We start from the raw sequence: 19294 nt of genomic DNA on the forward strand, positions 1-19294 counted from the left end.
ACAGAGACATTTTGCTGCTTGGACAGTCACCCAAAGTTCTTCTGTAACATTGGAGCATCCACCTTTAGCCTGCAGGCCCACCCATAGTATCTGGCAGACTTTTCCATGAAACAGGAAATTTGAAAGACTCTTTTGCCTTTATTGGCAGTTGGTCAGTCGCTTTCTTCTGTATCCTGAAGAATGTCTGGCAGACTCTTTCATGAAGCAGGAACCCTGAAGGACCATCTCATCTCTTTTGGCAAGTTCAACAGTCTTTTTTTCTGTGGGTCATGCATGTCCAGTTCATACAGCATGCCATCAAGTAGTCCAGGCAAGAGCAATTTCTTGCCCAAATGCTAGCAAACTCCTTAAGGAGCCTATTCGATGTCCATCATCCTCTTTAAGTAATTGGTGCTGCCAGAAGCAGACATGTCTCACTGTTGAGAAAAGTCTAAGTTCTTAAAACCTTTTAAGTAACATATTCTGTAGGTCTTCGAAGTGTTGAAGATTATCTAACTGAAATATATCTCTGTATCTAGAAAACCTAACTAATGTAATTAAAAGTTGATTATTACAGATGACTATTAATCTGTATTTCTTAACTATGCACTACATTTTAAATGAGCTGCACAAACACAATACCTTAAACAAGAGTAGAAATATACATTTAACAAAATTGACATTAAATTTGTATCAATAAACCAAAGTCCATAGCAATGTCAAGTATTCATTTCTATATCAGTCCCTCTCTAAATAAAAACAAATATTTATAAACAATCATTTTGGGAATTTGGACTTAGTTTTCTTCAAACTGCTTCCTGCTGTTTGTTGGGTGAAGTATTTTTAGGGTTCACAGATACCTTTCAGGGGCTCTTGTTCTATCAAACTACATTAACTTAGACAGAACCACAGGTTCTCATCTTCTGTGGAAACAAAAGCAGAACCTCTTTTCTAAAGTAATATCCTTAGACTCAAATTTTGAAGTCAAGATACTTTTAAAATATATATGCTGGCTTAGCAGCCCTCACAATCAAATATCTCTCTATAGTTAGCTCATTAACAGTCAAAAAATTAAAGACAACACAATAATATGCATAATACAGACACTCTGTGAATTTTCCATCTTTATGTGACTTTTTATACTCTATTACTTTTTAATATTTACTTTATTATATTTTCTCCTTTATTCTATGACTGTCTGTACTCTTTCTACTCTTTCTTCTTTCTCTCTCTGAAGCCCATGTACAACATTGTGACCCATCCAGTGGTCTTTTTTTTTTTTGTCTGAGTCTGTCTTTATTGTGTATCTGTAATCATTTTCTGACCAGGAGCACTTTTTTTAAAATTTATTTATTTATTATGTATACAATATTCTGTCTGTGTATATGCCTGCAGGCCAGAAGAGGGCACCAGACCTCATTACAGATGGTTGTGAGCCACCATGTGGTTGCTGGGAATTGAACTCAGGACCTTTAGAAGAGCAGGCAATGCTCTTAACCTCTGAGCCATCTCTCCAGCCCCAGGAGCACTTTTTTTAAAATGTTAAGCGGGTGTGGCTCGGACCAACTCCACAGCCCTTCCTGTTTGCTCCCCCCAGTCCAACACGGCAGAGGCATGTTCACCACCTCTGCAAGCCATGCTCACCACCCCAGTTCCAGGAATGCAATGGGTCTATATCACCATTAAACAATTTGCAACATGCTGCTCACAGACCCCATTTATGTTCAGGACCTCCCAAAATAACCAGAGTTCATGTTGCCAGCACGAAGCAGGAAGTCATCTTTTAAAGAAGCCTTGCAATTTTTATTGCTAATGCTGAGTCAGGAAGCCTTCTCTTAAAGGAGCCGTACCTCTGCTCACCACCAGCAAACAGAGCCTATCTGGAAGGGCAAGTGACATATTTTTAAAATCTCACCCTGCGGGGCAGTGGTGGTGCACACCTTTAATCCCAGTACTCAGGAGGCAGAGAGGCAGGTGATCTCTGTGAGTCTGAGGCCAGCCTGGTCTTCAAAGCAAGTTCAAAGACAGCCAGGGCTGTTACACAGAGAAACACTGTCTCAAACGAACAAACAAACAAACACAAAACAAGCAACAAACAAACACCTTTCACCCTTTCACAGGGGTCACATGTCAGATATCCTGCATATCAAATATTGACATTACAAGTCATAACAGTAGCAAAGTAACAGTTATAAAATAGCAACAAAATAATTTTATAGTTGGGGGGGGGTCTCTGAAATAATTTTATGGTTGGAGGTCACCACAACATCAGGAACTGTATTAAAGGGTTGTGGCACTAGGAAGGTTGAGAATACTGTGCTTAAAAAAGGACAGTTTGGGCTGGCATGAGTAGATATTCACTTATCCTGAAGGCTTGTGTTACCAGCAGGTTCCCTCCCGGCAGAAGCCTGGTTCCCCTATTTGAGCTCCCTTGCACTGGCCCGTGTAAGATCTATTGGCCTGTTCCTACAAAGGCCTTTTTTTCCCCTGAAGAACCATTTATTCTATCTGTTGGCTTCTGTGGTTGGGTTAGGGCAAATTGGCACCCCGTCCCTCTTCAGAGATGAGACCGTGGATTAGCCCCAAACTTGCAGTCATGAGACTGGTTTTGGAGAAGACAGGGGACAAAGCATCCACGATGAATCAGCTCCAGGATGGTTTATTCAAATGTGTGAGAGCGAAATTGAACGTAAGCCTGAAGCCCCTGGCAGCCATGACAAGCCCTTCTCTCTTCATTTGGAGAAAGGCTGCCTGATACCCCGGAGTATAACTGCTCTGGGATGTGCAGGCAACGGCTCAACAGCCAGCATGTGAGCAGCTGGCTCATGTCCCTACAATGCACGTGGAACATTTAGTTTTACAATTGCACAAAGAAGGAGGAAGAGAAAAAGGAAAAGAAAGAATACTTCGTTTCAACTCAGTGTGACCTTGGTGACATGCCACTCACAGATAACAATCTTGTTATATTTCTGACCTGTAAATGTTAGGTTATGAAAGGCCGCACAGCCTTCCCTTTGCTGAGGAGCACCTACCTCAGAACCACGAGTCACCGTGTGACAGGTCTGATACCCTGAGGCCACCAAGAGCAAAGGACTACATACTACATCCAGTCTCAAGTCGTCCATACCAAGGCATCAGAATTGTGACTGTCACTGTCTCAGAGCCTGCAGGGCAACACACCAAGCAGCCCAGTGCCACCAGGGTATATCAACCCTACAATATATGGAGCCAAAAAATGGCCCGTCTGCCACCAGACTGAAATCCATACTCACAAAATCATAAGATGATAAGATTTTTTGTTTTAAGTTATTAAATTTGGGGACATTTATTATGCAACAAAGGGAAAGACAGAACAGATCTTCCCAACCGCACTAAATTGGGCAGCGACTGAAATAGCTTAGTGGGACTTGAAGTCTGAAGAAGAAGAAGTCATTTGGCAGGTGGACAGCTAAGACTTTGAGAGGGGCCTGCCTAGGTGAGGAGCCCCAAAGCTTAACCATCACTAGTTTCCCGGAGAATCCACCAGCAGGGAACTGAAGTTGGGGAAAGTCCTCAGAATAAAGGGGACTCGGAAGGACTTTCCAAGTGGAGGGGACAAACATGGGTAGTGGGTCATGTGGGTAGCCCTGACACTGGAGCTTCATGGTAAGACCAGGGAGGGTAGCCCAGGGTCCTCACAGAACGGGTGGCCTCCATAGGGTGCAAAGCATTTGGAGAAGAAGCTGCTTCTCTCAGCATGAACAGAGATCCTGGGAGGTGGTACCCTGACCTCCACACCTATCCCAGGTCCGTAGACCCCAGAAAATATTTCTCTATGGAGTCTTGGGTGTCTTCATCCTGCCAGTTCCTGCTGCAGGCCACGTGTTGACTTCTTCTACATTTCCATTCCCAGATGATCTGCAAGTCTTTCAAAGCCTGGGGGACTCATACCACTAACTGCCGTTCCCAGTCCACACACCTGGGAATCCTCCTGGAAGTCCCCACCCCGCCACACACACACAAGCTGGACCAGCAGCAGCGACAGCTGACTCTCAGCAGCCACCTTCTACCCCACTGAGCATTTTCCAGCACTGTCGGTTTTCATGTCTCCTGCTCAGAAAGGTTTGTCCATCCTCCAGACAAGCTACGAAAGGCTCGGGTATCCCCCTCCCAGATGCCCGCAGCTTTCTGCACCTCACTCTAACCCCCACATTCCTCAAGCAGGGACTCACTGGTTTTCTCAGATTTGACCATCTGATCTAATGTCTGACGTTGGTTTAGTCGCTATAGCATAATCCTAAATCCTTCACCGGGTTCCAACGCTACCCGCTACCCCGTGATGCGCTACCCAGGTGCTTCTCCCCTCAGAGTTGGGGAGCCCGTGGTCCCATGGATCTGGGCCAACTGTCTTCCATAATACAGGGCACTGAGGGTTTAGAAACACAACTTGCCCCTGCCATCTAGTCCTTCTGAGGAGCTTGCTTTTCTTTTCAGAGGGACAATCTCCACACCAAGGGATATGAGAGTCATAATAGTAAACACCCAGCGAGCAAGCACCAAGCTAAGAGCTTTTTACACATTATTTACTCCTCACGGTGCCCAGCGAAACAGCCTATACTATTCTCACCATTTAATAGAGGTGGTAGCCAGGTTAAGCACCTGGCCTCTCTTGCCTCCCTGGGGCAGCCTCTCCGAGGCCCTCTCAGCAGAGTGAAGTGCCTCTCCTCATGGCTTCAGTTACAACTGTAGCTTCATTGCCAACTGCGCACACACTTGCAAACTCGGTTCTGTAACTGGATCTAGCGGACAGCTATAGTGCATATTTTGTATGGGTGTTGAATAACCCCCGCCAGTGGGAGAACATGGATGCCAGCTCTTGACACCTTCTCAGTCAGTAGTGTGGGTCATGTTCAGGCACACCTTAGGCACCAAGTAGTGGTGGTGGAAGAGGAGGAAGAGGAGAATTGTAAAACCCCTATTTTCCCCGAAGCTGTGTCCTCACCAGCCTAAGCTAGCCGCAGTGGCAGGAGTCTGAGTCTTCCTGGAGCCCAGGCCAGGGCCGGTTCCAGCTGGCTTGCTAAGAATTTGAGAATAAACGTGGACAACAGAAATCAGGAAAGGGAGTCCAATGCCACATTCTCCTCTGTTAGGGATGGCTCCGCTACCATCTCAAACAGGAGAGGGCCTAGGGACCCGCGTCCTCCGCACGGTGCCGGTGCCGGTGCAGTGTGTACCAGCTGCAGACACTAGAAAGAGCAGAGAAGCCTCGCTGGCTTGCCCTGCCACCCACTCCTCTGCCAGGAGACACGCCAGTGGGAGTGACCTGGTCTCCGAACCGGGCTCCTCCAGGCCTTTCGACGCGGGTCTTGGTATTTCTCTTCCAGTCTGCACAGTGGGAGGAGTTGTTCCTCAGCAGGCCCGGCCTGAGCCACCAAGATGAACCACACCAGGCAGTCTTCAGTACCCACCGCTCAATTTCCTCTGCCCAAGACCCAGGCCCGAGCTCTAACTGGGTGCTGGCGGCTCCAGCTGAGGGCACCGGACCCTGTGCTTCCCGACATGCCCCGTAGGAGCGAACACAAGGAACACAAGAGGGATGTTCCAACAATCTCCCCACCACACCGTATGCCAGCAAAGTCAGCTCTTTGCGAGGATCTAAGAGAAAAGCAGACCCATGGGGATCTCGTGTGTGTGTGTGTGTGTGTGTGTGTGTGTGTGTGTGTGTTCCTAACACTAGTCTTCAGGACATGTTTCTTCCTCCGTAAAATGGGGCAATAGGACAAACTTCACTGAGAGTGAACTAAAAATAGCCCGGGTATACTTGGGAACGAACGGGGTCCCTGCTTGAATTTGACCTGAGCACCGACAGCAATTCTGCGCTTCAGAGGACCCGGTATAGGTCACTCCTGAAACCAAGGGAGCCTGCAGATCTTAATTTCTCCTCCCGGCAGACACCTAGGGTGGCGGTGGGAGCTGCCGGGCTGACCTAGGCCTTGGGAAAGTAGGAGCGGGAGAGGACACAGGGTTAGAGCGGCACCAGCGGCAGTTTGCTGGGGCCTCCTGCGCACTTTCTCCCTCGTTCCTCTGTGTTCCTAACTTCCCCTTTTCGTTTAACCCCTCCACCTTCGTTCTTTCTCTGGACTCATCTCTTTATTGCCCGCATCTCTCTTCTCTCACTCCCCCTCCTTCCGTCTCATCGTCACCCTCACACTTTATAACCAAACAGCCAAACCCCCTTTCCAATTAAAGTGGAATTAGGCAACTCAATCAAATTAGTTCCCTATTAAAGCCCTTCTTTATTAAACCGTTTTCTTGTCCTGCTATTAAGTTTCACCGCCTGGCGGAACTCGAGCAGGCCCCAGAAGTTTACCTTGGGATGTCTCCGGGCCCAGTCTAGGGGAGGGGGCACCCTATTTCCTGGAGTGGAGGAGTGACCCTGCAGAGAGCAGGAGGGAGGGATGTGAGGTCAGAGACGGGAGGTCGGCAGAGGGGCATCTAGTTCACAAAAGGAGTGGGCGGGAGCCTGGCCCAAAGGGTCGTCCTCGCTGCCACTCTCAGTACACTGCTTTGGAAGAAGGTGGTAGTAATCCACGCCACCCAATAACTCGCAGGCCCGCAGGTCCAGGCAAAAGAGTGTCGGAGGCTGCCTCCCCGCCGCCCTGTCCAGCGCTCTGGCCTCCAGAGCCAAGAGTGCACTTGCGACCCGGGCTGCATCTAGGTCATCTGTGCAATGGGAGTGGGAGGTGGAGAGGGCAAAAGGCCCGGCCAGGAACCGGCGGGGGTTGGGAGGTGGGGGAGCCAGAGACCCTCCCAGCGGTGTTGGAACCTTCAGGGGAAGAGCCTGAGGCTACGCCTGTGGTGCAGACACCTGCCGGGGAAGAGCCCCAGGCGTAGCGGGAACCTGCGCCTGGCCAAGCGACCTACTCAGGGCCTGGGCCCAAGGTTAGCAAGATCACCACGCCCTCGTGGAGCCTCTTCCGAAGTTCCCAGATGCGACCCTCCCCACCCCTCGCGCGCTGACCAGGTGCCACCCGCAGTTTCCTGTCTCGGTCCCTCCGGGGTCGGGGCACAGCTCCAGGCACCTCAACCCCAGTGGGAAATCAAAAGCTTTTCTTCCCAGCCGCCTGCGGAGCGGAACGGGATTCCAGCGTTGCTTTATTTAGAAAATAACATTTATTTCTAGCTCATACCTATGCAAAGGAAAGCACAAAGTGAGCAGTTCTCCGCAGAGTCGCTCGCTGGCGAGTCCCAGAGCTTCTGGGTCTGTCACCCGACGCTCTATTCGTTCTCCAGCGCGGCCTGGACCGCTCCAGAGAACAAGCTGCAGGCCGGGGGCGAGGGGTGGGCAGGGTTCCTCCCCAGCGTACAGTAGATCTCGTCTATAAAACCCGATACGTACAATGCGCGAATAGTCTAGTTTTCCCATTTTGTCCTTTTCTCTTTTTTTGCTTTGATTTTGAATGTTTTTCACGTTAATACCGAGGTCACCTACAGATTACAATTAATAACTTAGAATTCCATTTTATAACATTATACACTGGCTTGTATATATATATGTATAGATTATATATAGATTTATACATATATAAAAACTCACACTGCACCAAGGAAACCCATGCTTATCGGCATAAGCAACAAAGAGAGCGACAAAAACCGCAACGAGGAAAGTGCACCTTAGAACGTTTCCTTTTTAACAATTGATATCGATATATATGCGTGTCCCAAAGACTCAATTCAGTGCCAAGAGATGTATACATCCTAAATTTATATTTGTTAGAGAGGATTCTTTTTTTTTTTTAATGAAAGGGGAATAGGTTCTGGAGGACACACAAGAGGTTGATTTGTCCTGCCATCCACCTGAGCAAGGCTGGCAAGGCGAGCAAAGCAGAGGGAGCAGCAGGGGTAGGCGCGGCCACAGCCGCCCTCGAGATTCTTAGAGACCCCCTGCCTTTTGACAACAGGGCGAGCAGGCCTGGGGAAAGGTGGCCGAGATTGGACCAGCACACAGACCACAAGGCCCCTCTGAGGACATCTGCGCGGTTAGCCAAACCACTCCCCTCAGCCAACTCTGAGCGGAGGGCGCGGGCAGGGCGAGGAGGGGCGGGCGGCTGGGGAGCTGGCTGGGTCAGTGTCTGGGGCCGCGGGGCCCCGTGTCCTACTGCTTCTCGGGGGTGCCATTGACCATGGGCCCGTACAGCCCACTCCCGTAGCCCGGCTCCTTGTGCACCGCGGCGGCGGCGGCGGCGGCCGAGCGGTCGCGCATGAGGTCGCTGAAGGCGTAGTCCATGGGCGGCCGGAAGCCGAGCGTGGGCACCAGGCCGGCGGTGGAATAGGGCGCCATGAAGGCCAGGCCACGGCTGTGGGCCGCCGCCGCCGAGTAGGCCAGGCGCAGCGGGCTCAGGCCGAGCGGCGCGCCCAGAGGATAGGCGCCCGCGTCGGCACCGAAGTGGCTGGCGTTGGGCTGCAGCGGCGAGAAGGCCGAGCGGCTGCTGAGCGAACCCAGTGCGCCCGGCGTCATGGCCCCGGCCAGCAAGGGTCTGTGGTGCGGGGGCGCGGCGTGCCCGGTCTGCAGTGGAGCGGGCAGCCCGGGACCCCCGGCGGCTGCGGCGTCCACGCGCCCGGGCCACGCGTCCTCCACCGCGACGGCCGCGCTCACCGTGGCCTTATCCAGCGGCGCGCCGGGGCCCAGGCTGGCCGCCAAGCCTCCGCGGTGGTGGTTCAGCACCTGCTCGATGGCCTGTACCACGTCGCCGCCGCAGCCCTGCAGCACCAGCTCCAGGACGCCTCTCCGGTGGCCCGGGAAGACACGCGTCAAGATGTCCAGCGGCGTCCGCTGCCGCGGACCCGGGCCGCCGCCCAGCCCCGGAGTCGGTGCGGCCTCTGCCTCTTCTTTGTCAGCCTCCGACCCCGATTCGGAACCCAGGGGGCTGGAGGAGCCGGGGCTGTCCTCCTCGCCGCCACCGCCAGGGCCCGCGCTACCAGGACAGCTGCCTCCTGCCTCTTTGGAGGCCCGGGCCAGAGGCGACCCCGAAAAGGACTCGCCGTCGCCGTTCTCTGAGCCTGAGCCGGGCCGCACCTCTGGGGACGAGGTCCCGGGACCCGAGTCCGCGCCGTCGGGCGACAAGGGCTTCACTGGCTGCGGCTGCGGACTGTCGGGGCGGCCGGTCTGAAGCAGCGTCTTGGGAAACAGATCAAACTTCTGCAGCTTGGCTTCTGAGGGGAAAACGGAGATGTGGGGAGAGGTTAAGAACACTGGACCCATCCCGCTCAGGCCCGTTGAATGCAAGTTTCCTCTCATTCCCAGCTTCCAAACTGTCCTCGACTGGGCTCCAGCGCCGCGGTTTTACTTTTATAAAACCCCACAGCGCTTGCTCGCTCTCTCCTCCTAAGCTCACTTTTTTTTTCTGTACCCAGAACCCCAACCACCTGGCACCCTGAAAACCTAATGTTCAGTGCACTCTTCCCACACGTGCGCCCAACACCTCTGCTCCCTTCCCATTTCCACCCCGCCCTAAAGACGAGGCCTGGCCACGGTTCAAACCAGAGCAAAGAACTTTGGCTATGCCTCACCGTGTGTGGACCCCACTACTCCACTCAGGTTGCCAAAGCCAACCCTACCTTAGCTACCGCAGCCTAGAAGAGAGGGTGCCTTGGGGAACTAGAGGTATTACGTCTCTTTACAGACAAAATAAGTTCCATCCTGTTTCTAGTCCACACTTTTCAAAATTAAGTCCTAAGAAATTCCCTTCTTCCGCTCTGAGAGCCGAGCCCATTCCTCGGTCTGAGCCTAACTGCCTCCCTCACAGGAAAACCTTCTAGAGTCCAGAAAGCGGAGGGTTTATGCTGGCAGAAGACAGAAGCAGGGGAAAGGGGTCCAGGGAAAAGTGCCAACCACGAGAGAACCGGCGTGCGCTGGGGGGAAAGAAGACAGAATCTAGGGAACCCGGCGAATGTTTATCCAGAATGCTTTAGGAACGGGAGGAAAGGAGTCTCCCTGAGCGGTGAAAGAGGGCGTCTCCAGTGCTTAAGGAAGCCTGCGGATTAGAGGATCGCAGAGGGTTCTTTCAGAAGCCTTGGGAAGGAAGCAAGAGGGGCTCTGCGGCTTCCGGCTGCCTGCCGGGGGAGGAGACCCAGCAAAATGAGTTGGGCAGTAACTAAGGACCTGCCTCCTTAGCAAGACTAAGGCTAAAGCGTTGCCTGGGGGCTGGAGGTGAGGGTAAGGAATAACGTGTAAAAACTGCAGACAGGGTTTATGGACGGGCAGAAGCTGGGTGGGTGATGAGCCACAGCTTCTGTGGAAGGGAGTTGTGTACTCTGTCGCTAAGGAAACAGGCCACTAGGTCGTGCACAGCAGCCCTGGGTCCCGGGCTCCTCCTTCCAGACCCCATCCCTCTCCTCCCCCCACCCGCGGCTCGACCGCGCTCTCACCTGCGCCCCCTGTGCCCCCTGCGCCCCCAGCACTCCCCGCGGGTGCTCCAGCTCCGGGCCCCCCGCCGTCGGTAGCGCACACTGAACCAAAGACTTCATAGGCGGGTCGCGGTGGGATGATGCCGTTGGCGGCGGCCAGCGCCAGGCCCTCGGCAGTGCCATACAGCAGTTGCAACTCGCGCGCCTCGTTCTCCTCCTGCGCCTGCTGCCTGCGCAGCGCCACCTGTGCCGCCATGACGCGCTGGCGCTCGGCGATGAGCGTGCACTTGGCACACAGGCAGTCCTTCCATCGGCAGTAGCGCTTGTGGCCCTTGAGCGCGGACACCACTCCGTGGTTGCGGCAGCGCGCGCATTTGGGGGTCCGCGGGTACTTCTCCGCTGCCCTCAGTAGCAGGGGCGGAGCCCGCAGCAAGCCCCCGGCCACGCTCACTGGTAGCGATGCTGCGGCGGCTGCTGCTGCGGCCACAGACGCCACTGATGCCACGGGAGGTCCCGTCGCTGTCGCTGCTGCTGTCGCCGCACTGGGCACGCTGGGCAGCTCCGAGCGCAGCTCCATGGCTGAACCTGGCGTGGGAAAAGTGGGGACACCTGAGTGAGAACAGTACAACACGTCAGACTTAAGCGCGGCCTGCGGAAACTCAAATTTAGGAAAACTTTGGTTGTACAAGTTTGGTTAGAAGCTGGCAAGTTGCTGGGAAGGTCGTTTGGCACCTCCTTGCAAATACGACGACCCCCCCCCCCCCCCAGCTCCTCTCATCGATGCTCTTACATCCAATTTACATGCCAGGTGTAAGATTTCCTTTGAATCAGGATTCCCTTGAATCCCCCCCCCAAAAAAAAGACAAAGTTTGGATTGGTTCAGTTGAATGTAAGGAGGATTTGAAAAGAAAATATTATGCCCAACGCTTAGGTTGATTGGGGTGAGGCGAGAAAGAAGAAATGTGTACCTGAAATGGACTCAGATTACAGAGAAAACTTGGCACCCACAGGCTGGTGTCAAAAGCAAAGTAAAAAGCAAAAACCGTTCCGTCTTGGCGGAAGGGTAAAGCAGAGAGAGATGTGGAGGTGAGGAGCGGGGTTGTGCAGGCTAGGTTGGGCTCTTGTTTCTTGCTTTCAATGTGGGGCAGAGGAATTGTAGCGAAGACCTGAAGAACTTCTTCCTATTAAGAGTAGAGCGAGAACTAGAAGACAAACTTGGAGGCAAAGTTCGGCTTATGGCCTTTTATGGCCTTGGGACCCATTTTTAAAAAAAAAAAGAGTTCGGGGCATGCCGTGGTCTGAGTCTCTAAAGGATAGAGGGAAAACAGACGTGGAACCGAAGTTTAGGAGAGCGGAGGGGGATTAAAGAGAAAACCCATTTTTAAATAAAGCTATCTTTGGACAGGCCATCTAGCTCCAAGATTAGTTGAAATAGCGAGGAAAACATCCCCAAAGAGCTGACACGGGTGATCTGGGAACAGTCCACGGGGAGCGACAGTGATAAACAGAAAAAACTCTACTGAAACAGGTGGAGTGGGGACAGGGCGAGACCTGTGGCGTGGGGTTTAGCCCTTAGTCTGGAGTAGTCCAGGAAGAAGGCATGTCTTCGAAAAGTTAGGCTTTGCAAAACCTCCTTTTTCCTCAACTCCTCCTACCCAACCCCCACCCCTCCCAGTTTGGGGACCAAGTCCTCAGACACGCCCTCCTCATCCTGGGACCCCTTGGGACCCCGCTCCTGCGCTGGTTCCAGAGTTTTGGTTTTCAGACTAGGGTTTGGGAACCTGTACTCCACAGCAGGCCTCAGCGAGGCCAGGGAGTCGCCTCGGAAACTAACCCCGAAGGGACAGGAGAGTCCCACCTGCGCCGCAGCTGCAGAAGGCCCAGCAGGCCCAGCTCCTGGCTTCCGCTGCGGCCTTCACTACCCGCCACCCCGCCCGGGGCCCCGCCAGAGCCAGGGCCCCGCTAACGGGGTCTCCGTCTGGGAAGCCCAGACCTCGGCGCGCGCAGGGGTCCTCTCCGCCTAGACCCTCAGGCGTGTAGTCCCTAAGGCCCTGGGGGCCTAGGCCTCGCCCTCGGGGGCCGCCAGCCAGGTCGCCTCCCCCGCTCTGCGGCCAGCCCTCAGCTACCTGCCTCGGCCTCCGGGCTCCTCCTCCGCTGGCGCCGCACGCACTGCCCAGCTCCGCTCGCGCCGCCGCTCTCTCGGCCTCTTCCCCTCGCCCCCGGCCCCTTCTCTGACCACGTCACCCTCCTCCTGCCACCATATCCGAACTTCCGGACCACTCCCCCCCACCACCACTCGGAACACGCAGTCCAACACTCCGGAGGGGACTCGGGACCGGGGACCCGTCCGGGGGCCGACTGGTTGGAACCCGCGTCCCCTCGGTGCGCTCCGGACGCAGCGCTCAATCCGGGCCTGGGTAGCCCGGCGCTGCCAGCTCTCAATGAGCAGCTCGCCCGCTCTATTGTTGCTCCTCAGGGCTCCATTAGACAGAATTGGACAACAATGTGGCGCCTGCCATTGGCCAGGGGAGGCAGCCGGCGCTCTGATTGGCCGGGCCCGCGCCCGGGGAGCCCCTCATTCTACAGTGTCCGAAAGATTCGAAACTCGGAACGCTCGGCTGAGCGCCTGCAGGAGGGGAGGGGGCGCCAGGGAAGGAGCGCGCGAGGAGGAGCGTTGCGAATGTCGTGACAAGAAGTTTCCGTGCGCCCGGGAGCGTGTGAATTGCTCCTAATTACCGTGTCCGGTGCGCCTCTCCGCCTAGACGTGTGTAACCCCTCTACTTCTGGGGGCGCCGGCTCCGCAGCGCCACTCCGCCTTGGCCGGGGGCGCTTGGCAAGGCAGAGCTTCCCAAGTGGCCCTGGAGGCCTGGGGCGGGACGGGGGCAGGTGACAATTCAATTACCGCTGTCGGGATGGGAGTGGAACCCGGGGGCCGGGTTGGGGGAGGGAGGGCGTCCACCGCAGACCTGCCAAGACGGTTCTGCCGGCTTCCTTCTGACGGGGTCGGGGTGCTCCCAAGTCCGACGGGCTCCGAGGTAGTAGAAAGCTCGTTTGCTCCTCCCCCTGCCACCTTTAACGCTTAGTTCCTTCGTTCTCAAAGTCCTGACTCTGACACCAGCAGCACGGAGGGTAAGTGTGATTGGTAAGGATTTGCGTTTTTAAGCGAGGAACCCAGAGAAACGAGGGTCCCCGCGCCCCAGCCCTGTCCCTCGGCCCCCTGTGCCCTTGCCTTTCTTCATTTCTCCGCATCTCTCTCCCGTTTGTGGGGGTGGTGGTGGAATTCTTTTTGTCATTGTTTGAAATTAACGAAGTTTACTTGTAAGTTTTTTTAAACGAAAGTAAAAAGCAGCTTTTGCGCCTCCCCAGATCCTCTCGGACGCTGGAAGCACTGGCCAGTCGGTCGGGCCACCAGGCCACAAGGCTGCCGCAGAGGGCGGGGGCCCTGGACCAACGATGACTTGGCCTTCAGCGCCCTGTGCTGACGTCACGGCCCCAGGACCCCTTTGGTCAGCGGAGAAGGTAGCAGGTTCGAATTTTGTATCTTTCCGTAGTTATTCCCATTCAGGAACAGATGTTGAAGACCTTCGCCCTAGGATTCTCTAGCTCGGACTCTCCGCTCTGCCTTTGTGGCTAACATTCTGTTACTCTCAATTTTATTTTTGTTTTCTACTTTTCTCTCTTCTTCAGAGTAAAGAAAATTCGTTTAAATGAAAAGTGAAGCCATCTCCTCATTTCCTCTCCGCTCTCTACCCTGCGATTTTGCATTGCTTTTTAGAAGGCCCTGAGCCTGGGGAGTCGGGGCTATGCCAACGCAGACGCACACCTGTTAGGCGCACGGAACCGGTCTCGGTCCGCAGCCCCTCCTGCTAGACGGACCCGCAGCTGGGGCGGGAGGAAGGCTAGGTGAGCAGGATCCCATAGCAGGACCACCCGCCTGCGAGGGTCCAGGATACGAGGGTCCAGAAGTCAACTGAGGATCCAAGATCTGAGGGAGTGATGAGTCCCAGAATCTGGCGGGCAACTTCCAGAAAGTTCGCCAGGCCCATCTCAAGGGATCTTGAACCCGAATAGTACAGAGTAGCAACCTGGTTGCAAACTACCGAGAAAGTTCTTTCTCTGGAACCGGAGAAAAGATTTGGTAGGGAGCTAAGAGTCTCCAGAGGCAGAGTGAGGGTGCCCTCAGAACCCCCCCCCCCCCATCTCTCTTAAATTCCCAGGGGTTAGACGGTAGAGTAACTCTAGCTATGCCTGAGCGCTGGCCTGTCGGAGGGAGGGGCGGGGAGGCTCCGTGCGCTGCGGGATTCCAAGCGCCTGCCTGCTTCTAGAACTTTTTTTTTTTTTTGAAGGTTTTGCAGAAATTTTTTTAAACCCCGAAACGAAATAATCTATCCAGATCTACACAGTTTTCTGGGAAGCCGTGGCCTAAACACCCTTTCTCGCGCTTGGGGCCGGATCACCGAGTCCTGCCACTTGACGAACTCACAACTCACGAGAACCAACGGTTTCGGGAACCCGAGCTCTTGCCTGGACCTGGATCGAACCTTCTTTTCTTAAGAATAGGAGGTATCGCATCCTGGAACTCAGCCCAGGCCAAACCACAGGATGTCTCCCCTCTTCTGGTGCTCTTTCTAAGTTTACCGGTATCTCCACAGATCTGAGACGCCAAGCTCTCTTTCCACACGCCTGGGCTGGTGTTGTTCATGTAAAGAATGTTACAGAGGGAAGAAGAACAAGACAAAAAACGTTCTGGGCTGAGAAAACCATGCTCACACCGGTAGGATGCCTCTGCGCAGCTTCCCAGGCCACTCTTGCGGCTAGCCTCTGCTGATGTGAGCAGCTGCCCGGAAGAGAGAGAACTGGAAGGATGGATGGCCCAACGGAGCCGCTAGCCTTAGGGAGAGTATGCCCAGGTTGAGGCAACTAGATGAGCCCCCCAACACACACCACACACACACACCCCTCCACCCTCGTGGACTCACGGCAGGTTTGGACACACGGGCAGCGCGCTCACCTCTGACGTTGCCCCCCACCCAAAGGACCCTTTCAAAAAGTTTGGCCTCACAGTGAGCCCTCATAAGCATGTTCGCCTGCAGGCACCATTTAGTGAATGACCTCAAACCCAGACACCTGCAGAGTCCCACGTCGTAGTGTGCACCCTCAACGTTGAGCACATCTGTCTCAGGCACAGAACGCTAGTCCGTCTCCTGGGACCATGGCAGAGGAAACCCAAGACCTCCACTCCAGATGAAGTGGTTGACAGCGAGGGCCCAACTCACACTTTCAGTCTGTCCTCAGCTCAGAATCATTGGCTGCCGGGTCTGCCCCGCCGGTGGGGAGGGGGCGTGTGCACCCAGCCCAGAAATCCTGCACACCCTCATTTCAACCCCATCCATCTCTCTGAGCCACTCCACAGCAGAGGCCCAGAGAAAAGGCCCGGGTGGGGACCTAGGGTGATGTGGGGTTGGGCGCTGAGAATGAGGATTCTGTACCACTGACTAGGAGAAGGGCTGGGGGCATCAATGGGGGGCCTGGGAAGCGTTGACTTTTGCGCTGTTTGCCCGCAGCCTCGGAGCAAGCAGACGCCATCTGTTTGCCGGCTGCGACGCGTCCCGTTTAATTACCCTCCCGGCAGCCTAATAGAGATGATATTAAACTAAATCTTTCTGACATTAAAAGTAATTATCCCCAAACCGGTGGCTCTGGGACGGATTCGCCCCTCCCGCACAGACCCCTTTCCCACCGCTCTGGATTCCGTTAGTTTGGCTGAAACTCTTCACCTGGGAAGGGGCTGGAGGAAGAAGGCGCGGTGGGAGACAGCGTCCCGAAGGCAGGCATGCCTGACACGCGTTTTGCGCTCCAGTGTGGCTCCTGTTCCTGCGTGGACGCAGGCGTGGACGCCAGCACATAAGACATTTTCCTCCAGTCTTGCTGTTTAAGACCCTCAGTCATGCGTGCCGGTGAAAACGGGGAGAAAGACAGCCTTGCTTGCAGTCAGTGTTTCTTTTGAAATGGCCCTTGATCTGGTCTAAGCTAGGACCAAGGGAAAGACACGACTTTGGAATTAGGAAACAAAACAAAACGAAACAACAAACCACACTGCCCACGGTGGCTCTGGGCTTTTGCATGTTCTTCCTGTGAGGGGTCCAGTGCCTTCACTTGCCCTGTCCCACCTTCCTCTATTGAGCCCTATTAACTCACTTGTCAGGTGAGAAACCCATTCCAAGCAGGAAGGCAAAACCGAGGAGCACAAATTTCATCCCTAGCAGGTGGTCTGCAAAGTTCTGGGTTCCACCCGAGGCTCTCCTCTGCACCTGCGGTCCAATCGCTGAGACTTAGCTTCTTTGGGGAAAGAACACTGGGCATCTATTCAAAGAACAGGTGAAGGGCCAACTGAGGCAGGACATGCAGGAGGCACCAACACCAACCGCCAGCCATAGCCACAGCCACAGTCACTGGACAAGTAGGGGTTGCACAGGTTTCAAGGCTTTCTGTTTTGAAGTGTCTCCTGCGTTCAACGCTCCACTAAACTGTAGGTGTGGCATGCTTGCTTAGCACAGAGTGCGAATGGGAATTGCAACAGCCCACTTCAGACCCGAGTGGCTCAGGCAGTGAGGTAACTTGCCTGGGGCCACCATGCTGCTGCATAACCTTAAAAAAGAAACCCAGATCCAAGGCTCAGTCTTAGGCCTTTGTCTCCTCACTTCAATTCTGAGCATAATGTGGGGCTTAGAGGTTTCTTTTCGGCTTGATTTCACTAAATTTGCCAGTTATTCACATAAAAACCGAAAATCTGGCCACGCATGTTGAGTCCCTAGGATGTGCCAGGCTCTGGGGACCAGAGAACAATTACTTGTATTCTTACAAAAGTCACTGGTCAACTAGGCACAAGGTCAGCCAGGCACTGTTGACCTCATGGTGAGAACAGTGGGCATGGAAGGGGCTTCCGGAGGGAACCCTTGATGCGAGCTTCATGTTTCCCAAATAGAAGCTGCCAATGCTTGCTCTCATAAAGTAAACATAAACATTTTGGAAAATTTAGTAGAGTATATTTGATATGTATTTTTGTAGACTGTTTCTATGTGTTCATTTACGAAAATATGCATTTTGTTTATAAGTATAAGCATTTTCATATTAATCAACACACATAATCTTCAAAAAGGGTTTTAAAATATTCAGTTATATAGACTATTTTATTTAGCCAATTATTAGTCTCCAATTTTTGCTCTGATAGCATTGGTACCACGAGCATCCTGTGTGAATGTGACCAATTATTTCCTTAGGATAAATAACTAGATATGAGGTCCAGCCATCAGAAGCCTTCCCCTTTAAAGGCATATGATAGCTACCTGTCAAACAGCCCTCAGAAAAAGGCTAGGACAGGCAAAGTGCTCAACAGATGCATCTTGGGATCTTTTTAATCTTTGCTAATTCAAGCAAGAAAAGCAGTATCTCTCAGGCACTGCAATTTACATTTTCTTAATGTCTTAGTCGCTGCTGTCTTTTTAAAAATAACCTGCATGCATCCTTTAAGACATTAGAACCCGCTCTGCTCTCACTTAGGTGGCTACACACTCAGGCAGCAGCGCCCTCCTTCCTGCCCCCTCCTTCCTGCCCAATGGACTACATTTCTCCATTCTTTGGGTAACTGGTCTTGCTAGTACCACCCTGGGGTTTTAAACTTTCCTTTTAAAGGTAATCATACTTGCCTCTATAAATAGTGAATATTTACAGTGTCTTGCTTAAAGATTTTTCAGTTTTAAACTTCTAAAATCATTTACCTATATTTTTACATTTATTTAACTGACAAATACATTAATTAGCTGTTTTCATTTTCTACCTTTATACATTTAGTTCGGTTGAAATTAATTTCTATGAAAGGTGTGAAGTTTGTAACTTTCCCCCAAATGATTAGTAGGTTATCTATCACAGGACTATGCTGCATGCCCTGTCCGTTTCTCCACCGCCCACACACCAGATCTCAGTGCCCTTTATTGGCCTCAGCACGTGTTTTCCCAGCCTCAGTGCTCTAACTGTACCTGTGTAACATTCAGGAGGGTGGGTCATTCAGCTGATTCCCAATTCTTTTTCGAACTTCTCATGCTCTTTTCGAAATACACTAATCTGAATTAACATTTTTTATAATACAAAGAAAATACTTTTATTTCTGTATCAAAGACTCTAAGGCTAACAGTTGTTGACAAGACACAAAAATGGTTTGAGAAGCTACAGATAATCATTATTGAATTCAATCTCCCTTCATTTTTTTACAGAGCATCTGACAAGCTCCCAAACAAAGCATGATTTGTTCAGGTGACAAAATTATGGTTTCCTTCCATTAGTCCTCAGCTTCTTTCTTTTTCTTCTTTTTCTCTGGACTAGGAACTGCTATGCTGGTGCATGGCTCTTCCTCAGAAAGCCGAATTAACATTTTATGAATTTCAAATCTTGTTAAAAATAAAATAATATTTGCCCCCCCCTTTCTTCCAAGACAGGGTTTTCTGTATAGTCCTGTCTCCTGGAACTCACTCTGTAGACTCAAAGATCTGCCTATCTCTGCCTCCCAAATGCTGGGATTAAAGGTGTGTGCCACAAGGCCAGGCAGAAGCCATCTTTATAAATTAAAGAGAGAGACAGTGCATCTTTACAAGGTGGGGTGTTTTCATCCAAAACATCGACCTTATTCCTAGGGGGACACTTTTGTAAACACCATCCTCCCCCTCCATACTGTTTAACAGATATCCTTGGTATAGTGTGTAGCTATTTAGAACAGAATCTTTTCTCCTGTTACCCCTAACTGCAAATGACATGGAGTTTAAGAAAATTATTTAGATTGTCTTAATCTTGGGACTAGCCTCACTCCTCAAATTCTCTCTTCCATGTAAAGTGTTTTTTTTTGTGTGTGTGGTTGTTTTTTGTTTTTTGCTTTTTT

At 52.5% G+C, this 19294-nt stretch overlaps 1 protein-coding gene across 1 annotated transcript; it reads right to left on the reverse strand.

Annotated features, from left to right (window-relative positions):
• Positions 1 to 7127: 7127 nt before the first annotated feature.
• Positions 7128 to 12563, reverse strand: Dmrta2 (DMRT like family A2). The gene is made up of 3 exons (XM_041652843.1): positions 12492 to 12563; positions 10387 to 10950; positions 7128 to 9171 (listed from the first exon to the last, which is right to left on the reverse strand). Exons 2-3 carry the CDS (start codon positions 10940 to 10942, stop codon positions 8114 to 8116), a joined length of 1614 nt encoding a protein of 537 aa, XP_041508777.1. The 5' UTR covers positions 10943 to 10950; positions 12492 to 12563; the 3' UTR covers positions 7128 to 8113.
• Between the last annotated feature and the right edge of the window lie 6731 nt (positions 12564 to 19294).

This window comes from Microtus oregoni, unplaced genomic scaffold (assembly GCF_018167655.1).
Source record: "Microtus oregoni isolate MIOR12 unplaced genomic scaffold, Mior012 000005F_ref0000423, whole genome shotgun sequence".
Lineage (NCBI taxonomy): Eukaryota > Metazoa > Chordata > Mammalia > Rodentia > Cricetidae > Microtus > Microtus oregoni.

Coding starts and splice junctions, on each gene's coding strand:
- Dmrta2 (XM_041652843.1), bottom strand. CDS start 10,942: ATGGAGCTGCGCTCGGAGCTGCCCAGCGTGCCCAGTGCGGCGACAGCA. Junction 9,172..10,386: donor AGGGGGCACAGGGGGCGCAG/GTGAGAGCGCGG, acceptor TTTTCCCCTCAG/AAGCCAAGCTGCAGAAGTTT.